Source organism: Ornithorhynchus anatinus, chromosome 4 (assembly GCF_004115215.2).
Source record: "Ornithorhynchus anatinus isolate Pmale09 chromosome 4, mOrnAna1.pri.v4, whole genome shotgun sequence".
Classification (NCBI taxonomy): domain Eukaryota; kingdom Metazoa; phylum Chordata; class Mammalia; order Monotremata; family Ornithorhynchidae; genus Ornithorhynchus; species Ornithorhynchus anatinus.
In genome coordinates, this window is record NC_041731.1 from 566705 (window position 1) to 589494 (window position 22790).

The 22790-nt window shown below is 44.5% G+C and overlaps 1 protein-coding gene across 3 annotated transcripts in view; it reads left to right on the forward strand.

Moving 5' to 3' along the window:
• The first annotated feature begins 3544 nt into the window (after positions 1-3544).
• AGO2 (argonaute RISC catalytic component 2) overlaps positions 3545-22790 on the forward strand; it is a 34874-nt gene continuing 15628 nt past the window's right edge. The window contains exons 1-9 of one of the 3 annotated variants that reach the window (XM_029063225.2): positions 3545-3735; positions 8992-9112; positions 10970-11154; positions 14278-14414; positions 14896-15030; positions 16068-16155; positions 17640-17787; positions 19202-19321; positions 19492-19614. In XM_029063225.2, the coding sequence (XP_028919058.2) occupies positions 3659-3735; positions 8992-9112; positions 10970-11154; positions 14278-14414; positions 14896-15030; positions 16068-16155; positions 17640-17787; positions 19202-19321; positions 19492-19614 (1134 nt within the window). In that variant the 5' untranslated portion in view covers positions 3545-3658. The remainder of the gene's footprint in view (positions 3736-8991; positions 9113-10969; positions 11155-14277; positions 14415-14895; positions 15031-16067; positions 16156-17639; positions 17788-19201; positions 19322-19491; positions 19615-22790) is intronic. The other 2 variants (XM_029063226.2, XM_029063228.2) reach the window with 2 other exon arrangements.

Sequence of the window (22790 nt, forward strand, 5' to 3'; positions counted from 1 at the left end):
TTAGTGAAAGTGAATTCTTGAAAGTAATGAATGAATTTCATTTCTGCTACCAAAGGAAGTTGTGAAGACTGAAAGTAACAACAGGTGTTCAAGGGGAATTTGGACAAATCCACAGATGAGTAGTTCATAGTGGGTTACCAAACAATAAATGGTATTGACTGAGCGCTTACCATTTGCAGAGCCCTGCACTGAGTGGGTGGGAGAGTAATAATAATAATAATAATAATAATGTTGGTATTTGTTAAGCGCTTACTATGTTCAGAGCACTGTTCTAAGCACTGGGGTAGACACAGGGGAATCAGGATGTCCCACGTGGGGCTCACAGTCTTCATGCTCATTTTACAGATGAGGTAACTGAGGCACAGAGAAGTTAAGTGACTTGCCCACAGTCACACAGCTGACAGGAGGCAGAGCTGGGATTCGAACTCATGAGCTCTGACTCCAAAGCCCAGGCTCTTTCCACTGAGCCACGCTGCTTCCTTAAGTACAGTACATTAGAGTTGGTGGACATGCTCCCAGCCCACAAGGAAGTTATAGCCTAGAGGGAAAGGTAGAGAGGTAGAGGGGACAAGTATTAGGAATGGCAGGTTGTACAGTCCTAGATATTTGAATGGATTTCAAGGAGGACAGTCTTCATGTGTACAATTCTTTCAAGTTTCCTGTTTTCCCTGTCAGAGATAGAACATTGAGCTGGATAGTGCATTAGTCCACCCCGGTAACATTCCTTATATTCTACCTGGTATGCACCTGAAGTCAGACTTTTGCCGTGCCACTGTTTTTTTTTTTAATGGTATTTGTTAAGCATTTACCATGTCAGTCACTGTACTTAGCTCTGGGTTACACTGCTAGGCTACAGTGCTTCTCGTATTTTGCTCTGGGCAGTGTGGATCACCATTTCTATTTCTGCCACATAGAGTCAAAAATACTGTTGAAGTCTTTGATGGAGCCTGGCCTTAGAGAAACAATGTGGTCTAGTGGATGGAACACGGGCCTGGAAGTCAGAAGGACCTGGGTTCTAATCTGACTCTGCCATTTATGTGCTGTGTGGCTGTGAGCAAGTCACTTTACTTCTCTGGGCCTCAGTTACCGCATCTGTAAAATGGGGATTAAGACTGAGAGCCCCATGTGGGTCAGGGACTATGTCCAACCCGATTAGCTTGTATCTACCCTAGGGCTTAGTACAGTGCCTGGCACATAGTAAGCATTACCAAATAGCACGGTTCTTATTAATGATTTGAGATATCATAATTTCGTTGAAGACTGCTTCACTGATTTTTAACATGTTTGGTGTGCTCTCCCTCCTTGTGAGTATCCCACTTCAGTTTGTCCTGAAGCAGCTGCTTGGATATTCTGTCATTCTATCTCCTTTCGTATTCCCCGTAGGACTCTTTCATTTTGCTAGTGAACTATTGGGTCATTGCTGTGCTGCTAAGCATAGAGAATATGTTTTGCATTCTTGGATAGTTTCTGAGCAAGTTTCCTTAGCCTTCCTTTTACACACATTCCACTGTTTAATAATTCTGTATATGGGAGAGATTTTCCATATATTGAATCAAAATTACCCTTTAAACCACCCACTTCCTTTCATCTTGATTTTAGGGAAGGTGGACAGTTGGACCTTCTCTACTGTAAAATGGCCCCTTAATTTATCACGCCTTCCAACTTTGACTCTGTCATACTGAATCATCCCTATTCTTTTAACTTTTGATTTTAAATCTGTTTTTCAATCTATTAAACAGCTTTGGGAGTGTCCACCTGTTCTCTTATTCATTTTGTCTCCTCTATAAAAATAGAACAAGAACACTCAGATGACACACAAGATCAGGGAGCTATAAGATTTCCAAAGAGGGCAGAGTTTTGCCACCTTTTCCAGGTTAAAAAAAATTGATCACAGTTGTGGGTTTTTTTATTTTTTAATTTAAATTTATAAAAGCTAAATGTTTGGGGTGGTTTTATGATCCAAATTATAATCCATGATATGAAGGACCCGTACTGGAGTTAAATAGTAGTAATAGGGCTAGGGGATAGTAGTGGTTTCTGGAGGCTTAGAAAAACATTAGGGGTCATCAGGATCACACATTTTCCCCAGGTGGTTAATCTAAAGCTAAAAAATATTTGTGTCTGGTGTGGAAGAACGTGGTTGATTTAACTAGTTTATACTTAACTTTAAAATAATCCATTTTGCAGTTCCAAACTAGGGTAATGTGACCCAATAGTATTTAGTATAGAGAATGAGAAAAAGAACTCCAGAAAACTATCATTTTAAGGAAAGTCTCAGCATTTACAAATATTTTAATTGGAGAATTGTGAGTTTTGTTTAGAATACCAAACATTGTTTTCCCTAATGTATACAGGGAGTAATGGCAGGGCCCTAAGACAACATCAGTGGTGTGGCCAGGGATGTATGGCCTCAGGGGAACATTAAGCAACTTTCCAGGTTTGATTGGGAAAAAAGTGATGTTTGAAATATTTCCCTAGCTTGTTTGGGTCAAAAATGTGGTGAGAACAAACCATGGGTATTTTTAGTGCAATATGGTTGTTTCTAGTTAATGCCAGAAGTATAGCAGCCTCTGAAGCTGAGCTGTTTCTGTAAATATCATATTTTGGATATTGCTGTGTTTCTCTGGTAGTACAAGTCAGAAAGTGTACTTATCATGTCTGTTTCCAGTTTTGTTCAAGTTTGAACCAACAGAACACAGTAAAATATGTCAATCTAATAGTGATCGATGTAACGACTGACAATTGCATGTTTGCTAACTAAATTGGAAGTGGGCATTGAAGCTCTGCAGATTTCGATTTAGGAAAAATTTTCTTTGGAAGTGCTAATTGCTGTATTGAGGATGTATCTTTCTAGGCATCATTCTGCACACATCTTCCCATTCCTCTAAAACCTCCAACAATTATTCTTTCCTTTGGGCATCAAGGAGAAACTTGTGACCATATGCTCTAAGACCTTCAGGCAGCTCTTTTCCCTCCTACTTATTCTCACTCCCCTGCCATTATACCCAAGCTTACACTCTTGGCTCCTCTCAAGCTCATTTACTCATTGGGCTTCTTTTTCGTGCCTCCTGCTGCCGGTCTCTCGTTCACAGCCTTCCCACTGCCTGCTTCTAGCTCACACCCTTCTCACCGCCTGCCCCTCCACAGGCCACAGCTTTCTCCATCTTCAGAAGTCCTACTGAAATCACATCTCTTCCAAGAGGCTTTCCCTGCTTCATTTGTACTTAACTGCCACTTCAACACTTCTGTGTCACCTGGAGCATTTCTGTAAATACTGACATACCATAGTACTTAAACACTAACTCATGCGCCCATCCCCGTTTCCTTCCTCCTTTTTGTACATTTCTGTCTCTCCCCAACACCCCCCACTAGACTATAAGCTCCTTGAGGACAGAGATCATATCTACTAGCTCCCTTGTACTCTCTCAAGCGCTTAGTACAATTGCTGGGCACAGAGTAGGTGCTCAAAAGGTATTGACTGATGATTGATTACATTTCAGTTTTGAAGTAACTGATTGTGGTATTTGTCTGTTTTTCAGTGCTTGCACCTCCTCCCCCACCCCCACCACCAATACAAGGATATGCCTTTAAACCTCCACCTCGACCTGACTTCGGTACCTCTGGGAGAACAATCAAGCTGCAGGCTAATTTCTTTGAAATGGACATTCCTAAAATTGACATCTACCATTATGAATTAGATATCAAACCAGAGAAATGCCCTAGAAGAGTTAACAGGTAAGTGATTGTCCTATTTTTTGCAACCTGAAGGGAGTCTTCCATTAAAAAAAAGCCCAAATGATAAAGTGGTCGCCATTTCTTTGAAGATCATCGTATCCCTGTAATTATTCCAGAGGTTGAAGTGTGTTTGGGAAGTTTGAGAATTTTCCAAGTTTGTACCCTCCCTTCTAAAAACATGCCTGTTAAACTGATCATTACTTGGAAAGAGTGAATGGTGTATCCTGAGTGAATGGTGTAGTGGATCCAGTAAGTGGTTTGAGAATTCTAGTCTGTGAGCCCGTTGTTGGGTAGGGATTATCTCTATTTTTTGCCGAATTGTACTTTTCAAGCACTTAGTACAGTGCTCTGCACACAATAAATAAGATTGAATGAAAGAATTGACCCTTGATGTTGGGGGAATAGAGCATTCATAGAGGGTTTTCCTATCCCATTTCACTGGCTGGGGGAGAGCCAACTTGCTCGAAATTGCTTTGGGATGGAAGCGAGCGGACCCATTTGTTCTCTGACGTCCATCACTGGCTTATGCCATGTGGACCAATCTAAAGTCAACAGTCGGAAGCATTACACGTGGGCAGAGGGTAGAGGAACTTAGAGGTGATTGCGTTATACTTAGCACCCGATCAGGCTCATGTTGGAAAACTAGCCTAATGACCATGGGGAGTTGCAGCAGGGACCACAGGAACAGAGCTCAGGAGAGCTTGGGGGGTGGAGAGGCGCAGGCTGAAACAGCTTGGCTTAGTGGAAGGAGCACGGAGTTGGGAGTCAGAAAACATGGGTTCTACTCCTGGCTCTGCCATGTGTCTGCTGTGTGACCTTGGGCAAGTCACTTCACTGTTCTAAGCGCTGGGGTAGACACAGGGGAATTAGCTTGTATCTACCCCAGCACTTACAGCAGTGCTTGGCACATAGTAAGCGCTTAGCAAATGCCAAAATAATAACTAGAGAGAGTAAGTCACACCCCTGATATTCCCTTCAGAAACTCTCTTGCTCTGTGAGAGTTCCCGCCCCTTGGGGAGCAGATGTTCTTGGTCAAAAACCCCGGCCATTAATTGAAAGAAGCCATAGGGAAAGTTTAAGGAACTCGGATTAATTACTCTAGAGAAGAGGAAGAGGCTGAGAAGTTCCATGAAAAAACTTGAACGAATGTGAAGAGCTTTTGGGCCGAGGAAGGGTGCGGGCAGGTTTCCAGCTCCCTTGAGGAAAGAGTAAGAGAAGATGGAGATGAGCTAAAGGATTTAAACTAGATAGGTTCCATTAGCTATCGTAAGGGGTTAGAGAAGGAGAGTGCCATTATCTGGAGGTTTTAAAATGAGAATGGGATCTCACTTGTCTTTGCTGATTGAGGCATACCAGATCTCTCAGGCTGGCAACACATCCTCTTGGAGGGGAGCGCAAGAGGGGATTTGTCTGGGAGAAGTTACTTTTCAGTAATCGATGTGACCTCAAGACATATCTAGGTTAAAGCGAAGTGCATCTTTGAAGCACCTCTGGGGAGAAGTTAGCATTTGGAAATAATGGAAGGAGTTTTCAAAATAGGAGTGGGCCGGCTTCTGAAGCTCTTCAGGAGGGCTTGGTGACAGGAGCCTCGTGGGGCGAAAATGACAGACACTCTCCACTTGCCTCCATGGCTTTTTCTTGGGACCCTTCCATACTGAAAGTTTTCCAAGTATTGCAGGACAGAGGAACTGCAGGGGGACAGACAGGATGGAGACAGGGACTCAGGCTGAAAACAAGGCTCAGTGGACTGTCTAACTTGCTGCTGGTATGTGTGACACCCAGTGCTGAATCTGAGGAGGTTTGGGGCTGGAGGTGCCGTATGAGAAGTGACGGGGATGGTGTTTCACTTCAAGTTGAGACTGAGTAGAAACAGAGAGGGGCTATCATTAGGACCAGAGATGGTTGAATAGCTGAGTCACTCAGAGTTCTGCCTTTTGGTTTGAGTGCTCACCTATCCATTATTACCCAGCTGAGTGCGTGTGGTGGATGGCTGACCAAGGAGAAATCCCCAGAAGCCCAATATAAAGGAGGTGGTAATGATCAGTCTATAATTCAGACAGTCCACCTGTAAAACATTTCCGTTTCTTAATATTGGGGGAAGAGTTAGTTTCTGGCCTCCTCCCTAATCATTACCTTTTCCTACTCCTCCGCCTGAGACTGCCTTAAGAAGGAAATTAAGCCACCTTTGAAAGGGTGTAAGTAGAAGCAATACTGCTCACACAGGGAAAGGAACAAGCAGAGCAGCAAGCAGAGGGCAAAAGGGCTTTGTGTTCCCCTGAAGTACCTTAGATTAGAGAATGTGCTCTTTCTTCCCTTGCTTCCACCTGTAGAGACAGGGAAACATTCGTAAGGAGAGGATCTGTGTGATCGGAGGGTGCTAATGCATCTCCTGATTAGTGGTGGCTGCTGTTTGACAGTGGCAGAATATTTTTGTATTGTGTCAGAACAAATGGATGGCTCTGAATTTAGAAACCAAAAATTACACACAAGAAAATTACCCATTCTGGATTTTAATGAGGAAGAGAAAGAAAGAGGGCCGTTTTGTTTCAAGTTGGAGCCATTCCCTCGACGCCAAGGAGAGCATGTGTGCGAAGAATCAGTTGGTAGTATCACAACTAGTTGAAAGTGTTTTGACATCTAGAGACATGTTGTCGAGACTTCTGTCATTTGGGAAAGCACTCCGATCCCGTGATCGTGAAAGGCTTATTTAAATAAACTATTTAAATTATAATGAGAAGGAACATTAAAAGCATTCTGGCAAACTGACAGTTTTACATAACTTTTATAAGTATAGTTTGCCAGAAACCTACCTTGATTTTCCTTTTAATTGACGACTTCTTAGTCCCACGCTGTGGGAGCTGAAATACTATTCCTTATTCTCCCATAAAGAGAAACCGGGCCAGACAGCTGGTCCATTCAACCCAATAATCTGTCTGGGTAAGTGGCACCAGGGGATATTTGGAAGAATAGTGTGATGATTACCTCCTTGACATCCATCCCCATGATTTGGGGTGTGTTGTTGAGCATTCCTAATTTTTCTCTCCTAATTAACCATCAAGGACCTACCATCCATGAACATATCAAAACGCTTCTTGCCTTTCTGATGTCTCTAGCTTCCCTCTCTTGTAAACCCCGTTGTCGAGCTCTCGCCCATTGTTTTCTCCAAGACTTTCTCAACTCTTATTGCTATTGTTGTCAGCCTGCACATTTGCTTGTGGTAGCAAAATTCATGAAATCTGCCAGATTAAAAAGTTTTAGCCTGTGTTTGTTTTGAACTCACTACTTTAATTAATTAATGTTGGTATTTGTTAAGCGCTTACTATGTGCCGAGCACTGTTCTAAGCGCTGGGGTAGACACAGGGGAATCAGGATGTCCCACGTGGGGCTCACAGTCTTAATCCCCATTTTACAGATGAGGTAACTGAGGCACAGAGAAGTTAAGTGACTTGCCCACAGTCACACAGCCAACAAGTGGCAGAGCTGGGATTCGAACTCATGAGCCCTGACTCCAAAGCCCATGCTCTTTCCACTGAGCCACGCTGCTTCTACTTTCATGTTTCAATGAGTGGTCCATCGTTCTGGTGATTTGGGATTTAGTAACAACCGATTCCTTGTTCACCCCGTTCCCTACCCTTCATCATTCTGTTGACTTAATGCCCATCATCTCTTTGGCCATCTTTCCTATACAAACAGGATTGGTCAGGGGTGGGGGTGGGGGAGTGGATCCAGTATTTGTTCACTTGGCATTTCTGGTGAGCACCATCCCACTGCTAGTTGTTTGTGTAAGAGAGTCAGTTGGTTTAGATAAACCAAACCTATCAAGTTCTTCCCACGGGTTTCTGGTTTGATGGGTGAATTGTTTGTTTGAAGGGGTAAAGCAGCCACTCTGAAGAGTGCTTGTGGGTGCCTTCTTTGTTCTGCTGTTCCGAGCTAGTAATGTTGTCTGAGGGGTGGTGGGATATATGTACGAGAGATCTAGGCCCACTAATCCACTGCTTCAGTCTAGCCTAGATCTCTCCTAATGGCTTGGGGTTTTGTTAGCAGCTCCAGCTAGTAAGGACCAAGAATAGAGATAATTTTGTGTGTGTGTGTGCGCGCGCGTGCATGCATGGGGAAAAATGCATCTGTGTAACTATGTTACCATAAAATGCACTCTCCGGAAAGAAAAGTGCTGATTCTTGAAATCATTGTACATTTTTCTGTTATCACTAACAAGCAACAATAATGCTTGTTAAGCCTCATCTAGTCTTAAAATATTACTCTAATGCTGTTTGCTTTTAATCCCTTATATAATGTTAGTATTAAGCGCTTACTATGTGCAGAGCACTGTTCTAAGCGCTGGGGTAGATACAGGGTAATCAGGTTGTCCCACGTGAGGCTCACAGTTAATCCCCATTTTACAGATGAGGTAACTGAGGCACAGAAAAGTTAAGTGACTTTCCCACAGTCACACAGCTGACAAGTGGCGGAGCTGGGAGTCGAACTCATGACCTCTGACTCCGAAGACCAGGCTCTTTCCATTGAGCACGCTGCTTCCCTATATCTGTGCTATCCCACAAGTTTTCTGTGAATGAAAATGTTGCCTGTTTTCAGAAAATCCTTAAGTGACAGAAATGTGGCAACATATTTTCCTGAAAGTGTAATGCGTTCTTTGGAAGAAGAGCTCCTCCAATCATCCTTACCCAGTGCTTTGTTACAAAAACCTCCCCATGAGGCCCCTTGAACCCCACTGTGAAGGGGTTGGCCCAGTGCAGCCATGGTACACTTGTTGTGGGCAGAGAGTGTGTCTGTTACATTGCCACACTGTGCTCTCCCAAGGGCGTAGTACAGTATTCTGCACACACTAAGCATTCAGTAAATACGATTGATAGCATGCGAGGTGCGTTTTGCCAGGAAAGCTTAGCAATAAGGGCTGGGTCTGTGAGTCACGGACAGTGGGGACGAGTCCCATTTCGGCCATTAATGAGCATTGAAATTGGGAGGAATCCCTTAACCTCTCTGTTCCTCCGATCTCCTGTCTGATGAAAGCGTGAGCAGGGGTGTTAGGGCGATGGAGTGTAAATCGACTCCTAAAAGCTTTGTGGCACAAGATTAGCTAGCCTTTCTTTGAGGGAAAAATGAAGTTCATATTATTAATTTAATATATTGGAAGGGGTAAGAAGTTTTTGATATGTGTTTTAGTTAAACTGCGATGTTTTAAAATGGATCCTCTTTTCTGTAATCAGATTCTTTACCAGGATTCTCTCTTCGTTTCAGAGAAATAGTGGAGCATATGGTCCAGCACTTTAAAACACAGATCTTTGGGGATCGTAAGCCAGTATTTGATGGAAGAAAAAACCTGTATACAGCTATGCCACTTCCAATTGGAAGGGATAAAGTAAGTTTAAAAAGTAGTGTGCTTCCAGATGGAAGTCCACCATGCAATGAAGTTCAAATAAGCTTTTGAGCCAGCTAGTTCCTGTTCATTTTCTCTGAAGGTTTGACAGTTAAATACAGAAACTGAAATGAGGTAATTTTCTTTTCAAGTGCAAATTATTTTCAATTGTAGAAATGCTTTTTTACTCAGATTATCACATAGCGTCCTAAGCAATCAGCCAAGGAGCATTTATTGAGTGCCCTGAGAGTGCCTGGCAGGGTCCTAGGTGCTGTGAGGCATGGTTTCTGTCCCTCTGCGTGGTTCTCTTTAAACTGTAAACTCCTTGTGGGCAGGAACTGTATCTACCAACTCTTTTGTATTATACTCTCCCAAGTGCTTAGTTCAGTGCTCTGCACATGATGACACTCAAATGCCATTGAATGATTGATAGGAAAGATAAGACAGTCATTGGAGCCTGAGGGTTCATTGATCAGCCCCCCTCCTCACCTACCCTGCTGGAGTGGGGTGGGCAGGAGCTTTAATTAATCACTCGGTCAACCAGCTTGCTTTGTGCAGAGCACTGTACTAAGCACTTGGGAGATTACGAAACGACAGAGCTAGTAGACACATTGCCTGCCCACAAGGAGTTTACAGTCCAGAGGTGATGAGTGACCTTAAAATAAACTGTGGCTATATACATAAGTCCTGTTGGACTGAGGAGCAAGGATGACTGTCTAGGCTTAAAGGCTGCAGATCCAGGTGCATTGGCAACACAGACAAGAGAGGGAAAAGGGGGGAAGGAGGCTTAGCTGGGGAAGGTGATGAGAGTCGAAAGTTGGAAATTTTGTGACCTCTTACTCGAGAGAGAGCCCAGCTGACTTTGGTGGCGAATTGGGAAACCTTCCTTTCAACAGCAGTGTAATGCAGCTTATGTTGTTGTTGTTGCTTTTAATTTACTGCTTGTGCTATGTTTCTCAGGCTACTGTATTTCTTGTTTTCAAGTCCGTCCGTCCCCCCAACATTAGACTGCAAGTCCCTTCTTGGTTGGTAACTGGATCTGAAATTATTATCCTTGTGCCTTTCCCAGCATTTAAGATGGGAGAGTGCTCTCTGCACACATAATAATCATAGTTATAATCAGCATAGGTGTCTCAAGTTGAAAATAATCAGAAGAGATTATTGGAGGTTTAAATTGGAGAGGCTTATTGAGGAAAACAGAATGCAACTGCATTTAAGTAAAGTAATTTATATTTGTGCCTTTGAAGAACTATGCTTCTTCACTTTGGGGGAAACTAATATGAAAGAAGTAGATCAGCCTGAATTCTGCTGTGTAGGTAGTAGATACAACAAATACAACTTCTACTCAGGACTGTAGTAGGAGCTCCCCATACAATGCATTGTACTTACTGGATCTATCAGTTGTCCTCTCCCCCCCCCCGTTGGACTATATAAGGTCCTCGCAGGCTGGGACCCTGGCTTGTTCCTCCTTTGTGACTCTTCTCAGGGTCTAATAATAATGATAATAATCATAATCATAATAATTGTGGTATTTTTTAAGCGCTTACTATGTGCCAAGCACTGTTGGGTCAGACATAGTCCCTGTCTCACATGAGGCTCACAGTCTCAATCCCCATTTCACAGATGAGGGAACTGAGGCACAGAGAAGTGAAGTGACTTGTCCAGGATCACACAGCAGACCAAGTGTGAGCCCACCTAGTTAGTGGGCATTGAATAGCATGCTTGGCAGACTCCACACACTGTGCTAAGTGACAAGCCAAGCATATCCGTCCTCGCCATGACTGTCCTCGCGTGGCCATTCTCGAGCCTTTTCTCTTTTTGAAATGGAAAGAATCATCTTGTTTTGCTCTAATATTGTTGCAGGTGGAATTGGAGGTCACCTTGCCAGGAGAAGGAAAAGACCGAATATTTAAAGTAGCCATAAAGTGGATGTCCTGTGTGAGTTTGCAGGCATTACACGATGCTCTTTCTGGCCGGCTGCCAAGTGTCCCTTTTGAAACTATCCAGGCCTTGGACGTAGTGATGAGGCATTTGCCATCTATGAGGTAAGGAGACCCGAGAGCTTCAGTCCATACTTCACTCTGCTGCCAGGATCATTTTTCTACAGAAACGTTCAGGACATGTCACCCTACTCCTCAGAAAACTTCAGTGGCTGCTCGTCCACATCTGCATCAAGCAAAAACTCCTTACCATTGGCTTTATAGCACTCAACCACCTTGCCCCCTGCTATCTCACCTCACTATTGTCCTACTGCAACTCAGCCCGCACACTTCACTCCTCTAATGTTAACCTTCTCACTGTGCCTCAATCTCACCTACCTGGCCGCCCACCCCTCGCCCACAGCCTGCCTCTGGTGTGGAATGCCCTCCCTCCTCAAATCTGACAATTACTCTCCCCCCCCCCCCGCCCCATTCAAAGCCTTACTGAAGGCGCATCTCCTCCAAGAGGCCTTCCCTGACACTAAGCCTCCCCTTTCCTCTTCTCCCACTCCCTTCTTTGTCATCCTGACGTGCTCCCTTTGTTCTTCCCCCCTCCCAACCCCACAGCACTTGTGTACATATCTGTAATTTATTTATATTACTGTCTGCCTTCCCCGCTCTAAACTGGTAAGCTCCTTGTGGGTAGGGAATGTGTCTGTTTGTTATTGAATTGTACTCTCCCAAGCGCTTAGTACTGTGCTCTGCACACAGTAAGCACTCAATAAGTACAATTGAATGAATGAATGAATGAATGAATGAGTTACTGAATTCTTTAAGGTTCAAGCAGATTTGAGTTCTAAAACTAGAACATTGCTTGGATAATATAGTTGCCCTATTTGATGATGTTATGAATGCATGTGATATTTTTAAAAAGAAAGTAACTTGTGCCTGTTTACTTTGTGTTAAGTCTGTTCACCGGTGTATATTATCTGCCCTTAAACTAGTCCCAAAGATTTCACAATCACATCCATACTTTCGTATTTCAAAAAGGCCATCCAACAGCCAAGTAGGGAGGTATGAGGATGGGAGCGGTGCTCTTTGAGGTGCACTGATGGGATTGTTTTGGAACCTTGCACTGGAATGTTGACAGACATCTCTGAAGGGAAAATAGGGCGTTGATTAATTTAGATTATCCATCTTGGATGCTGCAGGGTAAGAAATATTATTCTTAAACATAATTTGGGAGTGTGTGCATGAAAAACACGGTAATGCATTAATGGTTGTAAATACAGCTAGGCTTGCCTATGAATTTAAAAACAAACAAAAAAAACCTGATGTAGTTCCAAGTTTGAACCTGTATGTTCTACAGTACTATTTTTGGATCAGTCGACTGTGGGCAGATGATGTGGTTTGGTAAAAGTCACTAGGACAGTAATGAGGGAGATCATGTGAAATGATACTGTTCCAAGCTGATTTAGAAAGCACTTTATTATGCTTTTTAAATGTTTCATTTGAAAGAGCCTGGTTTTTCCCTATTAGAAGTCAGAACTCTGAAGTGAATTGCCAGAGAATTTCTTGGGGATTGTGGAGATCGGGCTGCAGATGTTTAAACAGATGCCCGGGAACCATGATGGCCTATTCCCTCCCCTGGGCCCTCTGGGGGCATTCCCCAAACTCTCCTTGTCTCCAAGGTGCCGGGTTGCCGAGAGGGGTTCTGGTGGCTGTGCTATGAGACAAGCCTGGTGGGGGAGGGGAACGAAGGAGTACTAGTACTTGGTACTACTGATGGATACTATTGAAGCCCAGAGGCCAGGGGACAGCTACCTTGTGAAAATTGCAAAATAACACCGGAATTTACTCTCAAGAGGTTCTGAAATTTTCTTCTGGAGATTTTTAGAATCAGATAAATAATTATCTGCCAGGAGTGGGTTTGAGCAATCTTGGCTAAAAGAGATGATGACAAAATGGCCTCAAGAAGGTTGTTCTGGTCCAGCGATTCTATTATGTACCTTGCATTTTTGGCGAAATGGTAGGTGATTGGAGCAGCCGGCCAGAGTTACAGTTCTTGATGGTAGTATTTAATGACATCAAGTCAGTGCTAACTGCAGCAGTTTTGCTGGTAGGACATGAGAGAATGGATGGCTGCTCTCCAAACAGTGGATCTAGGATGAATTGAGAAGCAGTGTAGCCTAGTGGCTAGACCATGGGCCCGGAAGTCAGAAGAATCTGAGTTCTAATTTCAGCTCCGCCACTTGTCTGCTGTGTGACCTTTGGCAAGTCACTGAACTTATCTGTGTCTGTTACCTCAACTGTAAAATAATAATAATAATAATAATAATAATAATAATGTTGGTATTTGTTAAGCGCTTACTATGTGCAGAGCACTGTTCTAAGCGCTGGGGTAGACACTGGGGAATCAGATTGTCCCACGTAGGGCTCACAGTCTTAATCCCCATTTTACAGATGAGGTAACTGAGGCACAGAGAAGTTAAGTGACTTGCCCACAGTCACACAGCTGACAAGTGGCGGAGCCGGGATTCGAACCCATGACCTCTGACTCTAAAGCCCGTGCTCTTTCCACTGAGCCACGCTGCTTCTCCGTGATCCCCACTTGAGACATGGACTGAGTGCAACCTGATTACTCTGTTTCTACCCCAGCATTTAGAACAGTGCCTGGCCCTTAGTAAGCACTTAACAAATACCATTAAAAAAAAAAACAACAAAAAAATTGAGCAAGATATACACAAGCAAGGAGGGCAGGTCAAATATAAAGCCTTAGGGAAACCCAGTCAACCAGGATGTTCTAGCAGAGAAGACTGTGGGAGACCAGTGCAGCAGTCAGCATCTGGTGTGAGGCGGTCAGGAAAGAGGTTGTTTTCCTTGAGCTGAGCTTTCAGGAACATCAGACTCTTGGCATCCCTCTGTGGGATAGGGATGGTGTCTGTCCGGATTATCCTGAATCTACCCCAGCGCTCAGTATGGTGCTTGGCACATAGTAAGCACTTACAGTCGAGTCTAGGGGAAGGGAGAACAGGTATTAAATCCCTGTTTTACAGATGAGGAAACAGGGGCCCAGGAACATTAGGTGGCTTGCCCAAGGTCAGCCAGCAGGCAAGTGGCGGAACCAGCATTAGAACTCAGATCTTCTGACTCCCAGGCACTTGCTCTTTCCATTAGCCCCCGCTGCCTCTATCAAAAGCATTGAGTGGGGAATTTGGTTAAGTAATGGATATCATGTCTTGATTCCAGGTATACACCTGTAGGGCGATCGTTTTTCACTGCATCGGAAGGATGTTCAAACCCTCTCGGTGGCGGCAGAGAAGTTTGGTTTGGATTCCATCAGTCAGTCCGACCTTCTCTCTGGAAAATGATGCTTAACATCGATGGTAAGGAAGGCCTTTCTGCTAGGGACTGGACACCTACAGTGTGGGCCCAGGACCAACTCCACCAGCACTGGGGCTCTCCTCAAGAGCAAGGGAACCAGTAGCTGTCGGGGCCTCAGCCTGAGGTCCAGGCCACACTCAGGGCTGCACCCGACTGGTGATAGCAGCCTCTTCCTACTCCTACCACCGGACATTGACTGGCTCCCAAAGAGCTGTGGGTGAGCCCTCTGCAACATGAAGAATGGTCACCCTCCAGCCCCAGTGGGCTTTCAGCTCCAGTGGCGAAGTTCTGCCTTTCTTTCAGCTTGTTGTCCCTGGCCTGAATTGCTAATACAATCCGTGGAAATTGCTGAATTTGTCCCTTTCTGTGATTACCCTTTGTTTAGCTCACCAAAAAGTCCGTAAAAGCAAGTGTGTGCTGAGAGAGCATATTTAATACACATTTAATAATATGTAGTATTTTGGTTTACATTCTCATTTACAGTCTCAGCAACAGCATTTTATAAGGCCCAGCCAGTAATCGAGTTTGTTTGTGAAGTTTTGGATTTCAAAAGCATTGAAGAGCAACAGAAACCTCTGACGGATTCCCAAAGGGTAAAGTTTACCAAAGAAATTAAAGGTAATTACAGATGGAAAGGGCATAGCTTCTGTTAATTAGCACCTCCGTGTGTTGATGGGATTTGAATATCGTTATTTAAAATTTAGTGTTAGACTTGGTTGAGAGGTTTAACACAGTTTAACGTGGCAAAGCTTAGCGTGCTTTGTAATCGACTCTTTGTATGAGTTACTCATTTGTAAATGCTTATTGGGCATGTTAGGGGTGGCAACAGGAATTATATATTTTTCCTGGGACTGAAATGAAATCCACCTTGAAGTGGCAAGGCAGAAGGGACCTAGGCACGATTCTCTGGACAACCGGGCCTTCCAGGAAGGACTGGTTTCTTTCTGACCTCCTCCAACTGACGGTCTAACCAGCCAGTGAAAAGAACATATTTTGCTGGCAGCTTTTAAATTCAGACCTTCTGAAAACCAGCCACTTGGTGAGATTTGATCAGGGTTCCTTTTCCATGTGCAATGTAAAAGTCAAGGGGAGTCTAGTCCACTGTGGAGTACACGGAGCCTTGAGGGACCCCACCCAAATAGAGTTGGAGAGAAAGACAGTGGAACGGGTGAGACACCTTTTCTTGTGAACACTCCCTGGCCCTCTGCAGCACCTGCATCTGTGCACGTGCCTAGGGAACTCTAGTGGCCCGAGCGAGAAGGTTGCTGCTGACTGACTTGCTTGCCGCATGAGTAACAGTAGCTTAGAGCCTCCAAACAATTGTGAAAGATTTGAATTTTTCTCCTTCCCTTGGTTCCCAAATTCCGTCCCTGCTTAGCAGGGAAGGGGAAGCAGGACCTGTAGAGACAGAGGAATGAATATGGAGGAGGAGATTCTGGCAATCACATCACTTAGTGCATTGTTATTATTGTGCAGTAAATCCCCCTGGCCAGTTACTGTAGCATCTGTGTTTGAAGTGGTGGGAGAGTAACTGGCAGACTGAAAATGTCTAATTGGGCGTCATTTGGAGAGTGCTGGTTTCAGAGGAAAATGTCTTTTAAAAATTGTTTAAAAAGGAATTTCCTTACTAATCTCTGAAGTGTTTTTATTGTCAGGTCTAAAGGTAGAGATAACGCACTGTGGGCAGATGAAGAGAAAGTACCGTGTGTGCAACGTCACCAGACGACCAGCAAGTCATCAAACGTAAAAACTTATTTTAATTAACCTAGTTGAAGTATAGTCGAGACAGAACACTTCCAAATACTGAATCTGCTGTACCTTATGGAACTAATTCATTCATTCATTTATTCAATCATTCGTATTTATTGAGCGCTTACTGCATGCAGAGCACTGTACTAAGCCCTTGGAAAGTACAATTCAGCAACCAATAGAGACAGTCCCTACCCAACAACGGGCTCACAGTCTAGAAGGGGGGAGACAGGCATCAAAACAAGTAAATAGGTGTAATAGCATCAATATAAATAAATAGAATTATAGATATGTACACATCATTAACAAAGTAATTAGAATAATAAATTTGTACATATATACACAAGTGCTGTGGGACAGGGAGGGAGGTAGAGCGCGGTGAAGGGCGATGAAGAGGGAAGAAGGAGCAGAGGAATGGGGCGACTCAGTTATCTTCGTTTCCTATGGAGCAATGCGTTGTAAAAATAAAACTTCTCCATATCGTGATCATAGGTTCTAAATTTTTCCAACTACATTCTGTGTCCGAGAAATTGGGCCCACCGGTCCTGGAGAATGGGTGTTGCGACCTTTTCTTCAACTGGCATAGTTTTCTAGAGAGGCTTGTTGTGGGGAAGAGTAGGCCTGTCGGGGACGCGTGTCAGTTTACCTCAAAAAACAGCACCAAAGTGAAATTTTGGGCCAGTATTTCCGACGACTTCTGTAGGTGACTCAGAAGGGAGAGGAAGTTGGAGTAAAGAGGGCTTAATCAGAGATGGCTCCTTGGAGATGTGGCCTTACTCCTCTCCTGACATCCAGGTGCTTTTTGTCTCCCACTTCAGGTGCTTCAGATTATGTGTGGCCACAGAGTGCCCCATACTTCCTGTCTGCCTTCTCTCTAATCAATCAATCGTATTTATTGAGGGCGTACTATGTGCAGAGCACTATACTAAGTGATTGGGAGAGTGCAATGCAATGGAATTAGCAGACATGTTTCATGCCCACAATCAGCCTTCCTCCCTCTCTTCCCTGCACAAAGACCCAGTTCCTGTATTGGTAATGGTTCAGCTGCTTGTGATGGCACACTGGTGGAGAAACCCCACAGGCATGATGGTTTCTTGTTAGCTCTTTATTTGACACAGGTAGCTGTAGTAACAGTATTGATTTGAGGTACTCCTGAGTGAGATGCACTGTTTTAAGCCGTACAACAGAAGAAAACATCGTGTTCCCGCCCACAAGGAACCTACATTCTAATGGCAGATATTTGATCTTGTAAGATTGCAGATTTATACAAACCCCCAGCATTAGCGGCCTAGGCCTTCCCTTCCCAATCCAAAACTCATTTTGGGTGTGCTGTGCTGTAGAACCACAAAAGGGTGTGAATCAATAATCCTGACCGAAGAGGAACTGTTTTTCTGTCTGCTGCCCTAAGTTACTAGATCTGTAAGTTACAATGAAGTTTCCATTCTAAAGTCTGTTTTTTCTTTTTTTTCCATGTTTAGCTTCCCACTTCAGCAAGAGAGTGGACAGACTGTTGAATGCACTGTAGCTCAGTATTTTAAGGACAGGCACAAATTGGTTCTCCGTTATCCTCATCTTCCATGTTTACAAGTTGGGCAGGAGCAGAAACACACCTATCTTCCTCTTGAAGTAAGTCATTTCTTGTGCGCAGGCACCAGTGAGTTGGATTCTGGGAGCAAACTCCTCTCTTCCCCACACTCACAACCTTCGGGTGGAGGGAGGGCCCAATAGGTAGGCTCCGCTCATGGGCGATCCTGCTTTGATAATAATAATAATAATAATAATAATGTTGGTATTTGTTAAGCGCTTACTATGTGCAGAGCACTGTTCTAAGCGCTGGGGTAGATGCAGGGTAATCAGGAACTGAGGCACAGAGAAGTGAAGTGACTTGCCCACAGTCACACATCGTCCCTCTCGTTCACCCCACACATCCTTTCCGTTACCAAGACCTGCCGGTTTCACCTCTACAATATCGCCAAGATCCACCCTTTCCTCTCCACCCAAACGGCTACCTTACTATTACGGGCTCTCGTTATATCCCGGCTAGACTACTGTGTCAGCCTTCTCTCTGACCTCCCTTCCTCCTCTCTCGCCCCGCTCCGGTCTATTCTTCACTCCGCTGCCCAGCTCATCTTCCTGCAGAAACGATCTGGGCATGTCACTCCCCTTCTTAAACAACTCCAGTGGTTGCCTATCGACCTCCGCTCCAAACAAAAACTCCTCACTCTAGGCTTCAAGGCTCTCCATCACCTTGCCCCTTCCTACCTCTCCTCCCTTCTCTCTTTCTACCGCCCACCCCGCACGCTCCGCTCCTCCGCTGCCCACCTCCTCACCGTCCCTCGGTCTCGCCTATCCCACCGTCGACCCCCGGGTCACGTCCTCCCGCGGTCCTGGAACGCCCTCCCTCCTCACCTCCGCCAAACTGATTCTCTTTCCCTCTTCAAAACCCTACTTAAAAATCACCTCCTCCAAGAGGCGTTCCCAGACTGAGCTCCTCTTCCCCCTCTACTCCCTCTGCCATCCCCCCTTTACCTCTCCGCAGCTAAAGCCTCATTTTCCCCTTTTCCCTCTGCTCCTCCACCTCTCCCTTCCCATCCCCACAGCACTGTACTTGTCCGCTCAACTGTATATATTTTCGTTACCCTATTTATTTTGTTAATGAATTGTACATCGCCTTGATTCTATATAATTGCCATTGTTTTTACGAGATGTTCTTCCCCTTGACGCTGTTTAGTGCCATTGTTCTTGTCTGTCCGTCTCCCCCGATTAGACTGTAAGCCCGTCAAACGGCAGGGACTGTCTCTATCTGTTGCCGACTTGTTCATCCCAAGCGCTTAGTACAGTGCTCTGCACATAGTAAGCGCTCAATAAATACTATTGAATGAATGAATGAATGACAAGTGGCGGAGCCGGGATTAGAACCCATGACCTCTGACTCCCAAGCCCAGGCTCCTTCCACCGAGCCACGCTGCTGCTTTAATGTTTATGGTGAACAGCTTCACTCTGCCTTTCTTATTTGATGCATGAATTTTTTTTTCCTTAGGTGTGCAACATAGTGGCAGGACAAAGATGCATCAAGAAACTTACTGACAATCAAACCTCGACAATGATCCGGGCGACTGCAAGATCAGCCCCTGATCGCCAGGAAGAGATCAGCAAACTGGTGACTATCCCCCGGATTGGGGGAATGTTCCAAGACAGAGCCCACCTTGTGCTGCCATTGGGGGCTCAGATATGAAATTCCTTTTTTGCATTTCTGCTTCACGGCCTTTGGGAAGAAAATTGAGATAGTGCGTTTGATGTCTTTATGTTTGTTCTTGGTTTCTTTTCAAGATGCGAAGTGCAAGTTTTAATACCGATCCCTACGTCCGTGAGTTTGGAATCATGGTCCGAGATGAAATGACGGATGTGACTGGACGGGTGCTGCAGCCCCCTTCGATTCTCTATGGAGGCAGGGTACGTGACCACAGTGGACCTTTTTACACTTTCGTTTCGTGGTGGACATGCTTGAAGAATGTGGTCTAAAGGGGAGGTTTGTGGAGAGCCACACTTAGAGCATCTTCTCCTACAGGAGCCCATTGTCATAGTTATCTCCCCGCTAAGGTCAGGGGTGTTTCCCAGCCTGGCCAAAAGAGATGGTCTGGCGTAGGAACACTTCAGGAGGATTCAGAGATGTATCTGAACAGATCCCTGGTCAGTTGTGGAATTATGCAGGAACCCTGTCGGTCCAGGAATTGCAGCCTGCCTCACCCTAAGTACTAGGACAAGTTATACTTCCGCCAAAGGAGGACTCCAAGACATTGAGTGAGAATGCCCACTTGAGACTTTTGCCACTCTAATAACAATAATAATATATGTTAAGTGCTTATTATGAGCAATAATAATAGTAATAGCAATAATCTGTTAAGGTGTTTATTATGTACTAAGCTCTCTAATAAGTGCTGAGAAAGAGACAGTATAATCAGGTCGGACAAAGTTCCTGTCCTCCAGAGAGGCTCACAGTCTCAGGGGGAGGGAGAACAGGTATTACAAATAAGGAAACCAAGGCACAGAGAGCTTATGAAACTTGCCCCAGTTCCCACAACAGGCAGAATTCTATTTCCATTCTATTCTATTCTATTCTATTTTATTCTATTTCCAGAATAAAGCAATTACTACTCCTGTTCAGGGGGTTTGGGATATGAGGAATAAACAGTTCCACACTGGCATTGAAATCAAGGTCTGGGCGATTGCTTGTTTTGCTCCCCAAAGACAGTGCACTGACAGTGCAGAGCTGGGATTAGCACCCAGGGCCTCTGATTCCCAGGCCCGTTCTCTTTGCACTAGACCATGGTGCTTCTCTAGACCTCGAGTACACACCTGTCCTTGCAGGTTCCTTTCCCTCTCAATATTGCTACCCTGAACAGCTGGATGATCCCCACTCCTTCCCCTGACCTGAGACATGAGGCCAAGATCCCCCAGATTTCCCGTTGAGGTGGTCATAATATTGAGACTTGGCCAACCAGGGCCTCCTTCCTCACTTACCAGTTTCAGTCACTTGCCCCTGAATCGTCTCTATAGGTTAGATACCCCCAGCTCGCCACATCAGAACATAGGTATTTCTCTCAGTGTTGAACGGAAACCTCGTCCCTTCCCTTCCCTTCGTTGTCCCCCTTCCTACCTTCCTTAGCTCTCTAGGTCTGGGTTTTTACACTAATATTTAAAACTTGGATCTTCACAGTCACGCCTAAGTTCATTATTGGTAAAAGAGAAAGTGTTATCACAAAATTGTCTTTGTGGGTCTTCGATAAGTAAAATACATGTTTTGAATGAGTTTACCGGGAAGAGGTTTTTTTTTAACATTGCCTTAAGAAAACTTAGAGATTTTAGCATTTTTCCATATCACAGTTTCAAATACCCTTTCTGTTCTGTTTGCAACATAATAGGTTGATTACTCGTGGAAAGAAGTAGAGCGGCAGAGTTTATGTAATTTCAGGAGAATCACATATGAACATTTGGTATTGTTAGATACAATGTCTGATATTTCAACAGCTTCCTCCTGTTTGCATTTCTTTTATGCACCACACTACATAGTTGCTCAGTAAATAACTGTTGCTGCTGCTACTACAAGTACTGACCCACTCCTTGGTGCTACAGTTGTAAAGCCTGCACTGTTAAACCGATGTCGAATGTGTTTGTTGTACAGCGAGATGATTTTCTGTCTTTGGAGGTCTGAGTTCATATGTAGCCGACTTTTTCAGTAGAATGGTCCCAAGGTTTAAAAAGGCTCTATTGTCAGCATCACAAAAGAGTGGAATGTCTTCTGCTGTAGTAAATCATCACAGATGTATTTACTGAATCCTTGGGAGACTACAAAAGAAACAGAACACATCAGTCAGTGGTATTTATTAATATTTACTATGTGCAGAACACTGGACTAAGTATATCAGTGTGGCTCAGTGGAAAGAGCCCAGGCTTGGGAGTCAGAGATCATGGGTTTGAATCCCGGCTCTGCCACTTGTCAGCTGTGTGACTGTGGGCAAGTCATTTCATTTCTCTGTGCCTCAGTGACCTCATCTGTAAAATGGGGATTAACTGTGAGCCTCACGTGGGACAACCTGATTACCCTGTATCTACCCCAGCACTTAGAACGGTGCTCTGCACATAGTAAGCGCTTAACAAATACCAACATTATTATTAGTATTATTATTATATGGGAGAATACAATACAGCCCGAGTTGGTAGATGCATTCCTTACCCACAATGGGTTTATGTCTAGAGGGAGAGACAGACATTCATATAAATATGGTACAGGTATGTATATAAGCACTGTGGGGCTGAGGGTGGGGTGAATATCAAATGTCCAAAGGGAACAGATCCAAGGGTGCAGGCAACCCCGAAGGGAGAGGGCGATGGAGTGGGTGAAAAGAAGAATCACTTAGGGACGGTCTCTTGGAGAAAATGTGACCTTAATAAGGCTTTGAAGGAGGGGAGAGTGGTGGTTTGGTGTATATGGAGGGCAGGGAGTTCGAGGCCAGAGGAAGTATGTGGGAAAGGGTTTGCAGGGAGATAGATAAGATAGGGGCAGAGTGAGCAAGCTGGTGCTAGAGGAGCAAATTGTGCAGACCGGGCTTTGTAGGAGACCGGTGAGGCAAGGTAGGAGGGAGCAAGCTAATCGAATACTTTAAAACCTGTGATAAGGAGTTTCTGTTTGATGCAGAGTGAATATTCTACCACTGGAAGTTCTTGAGGAGTGGGGAGATGTGGCCTGAATGGTGTTTTAGAAAAATGACTTAGGCAGTAGAGTGAAGTAAGGACCAGAGTTGGGAGAGGCAGGGAGGTCAGCAAGGAATCAGATGCAATAATCCAAGTGGGATAGGATAAGTGCTTGAATTAGCATAGTAAGCAGTTTGGATTGAGGGGGAAGGGTCGATTTTTAGCAAAGTTGTGAAGACAGAACTGACAGATTGAATGTGTGGATTGTATGTGAGAGATGAGTCGAGGAAAATACCATGGTTATGGGCCTGTGAGATGAAGGTAGTGGTATTGTCTAGAGTGATGGGAAAGACAGGGTTTGGGTGGGAAGATGAGTTCTGTTTGGACATGTTTACACATGATCGACTGTCTTCCAGGAACACTTAATACAGTGTTCT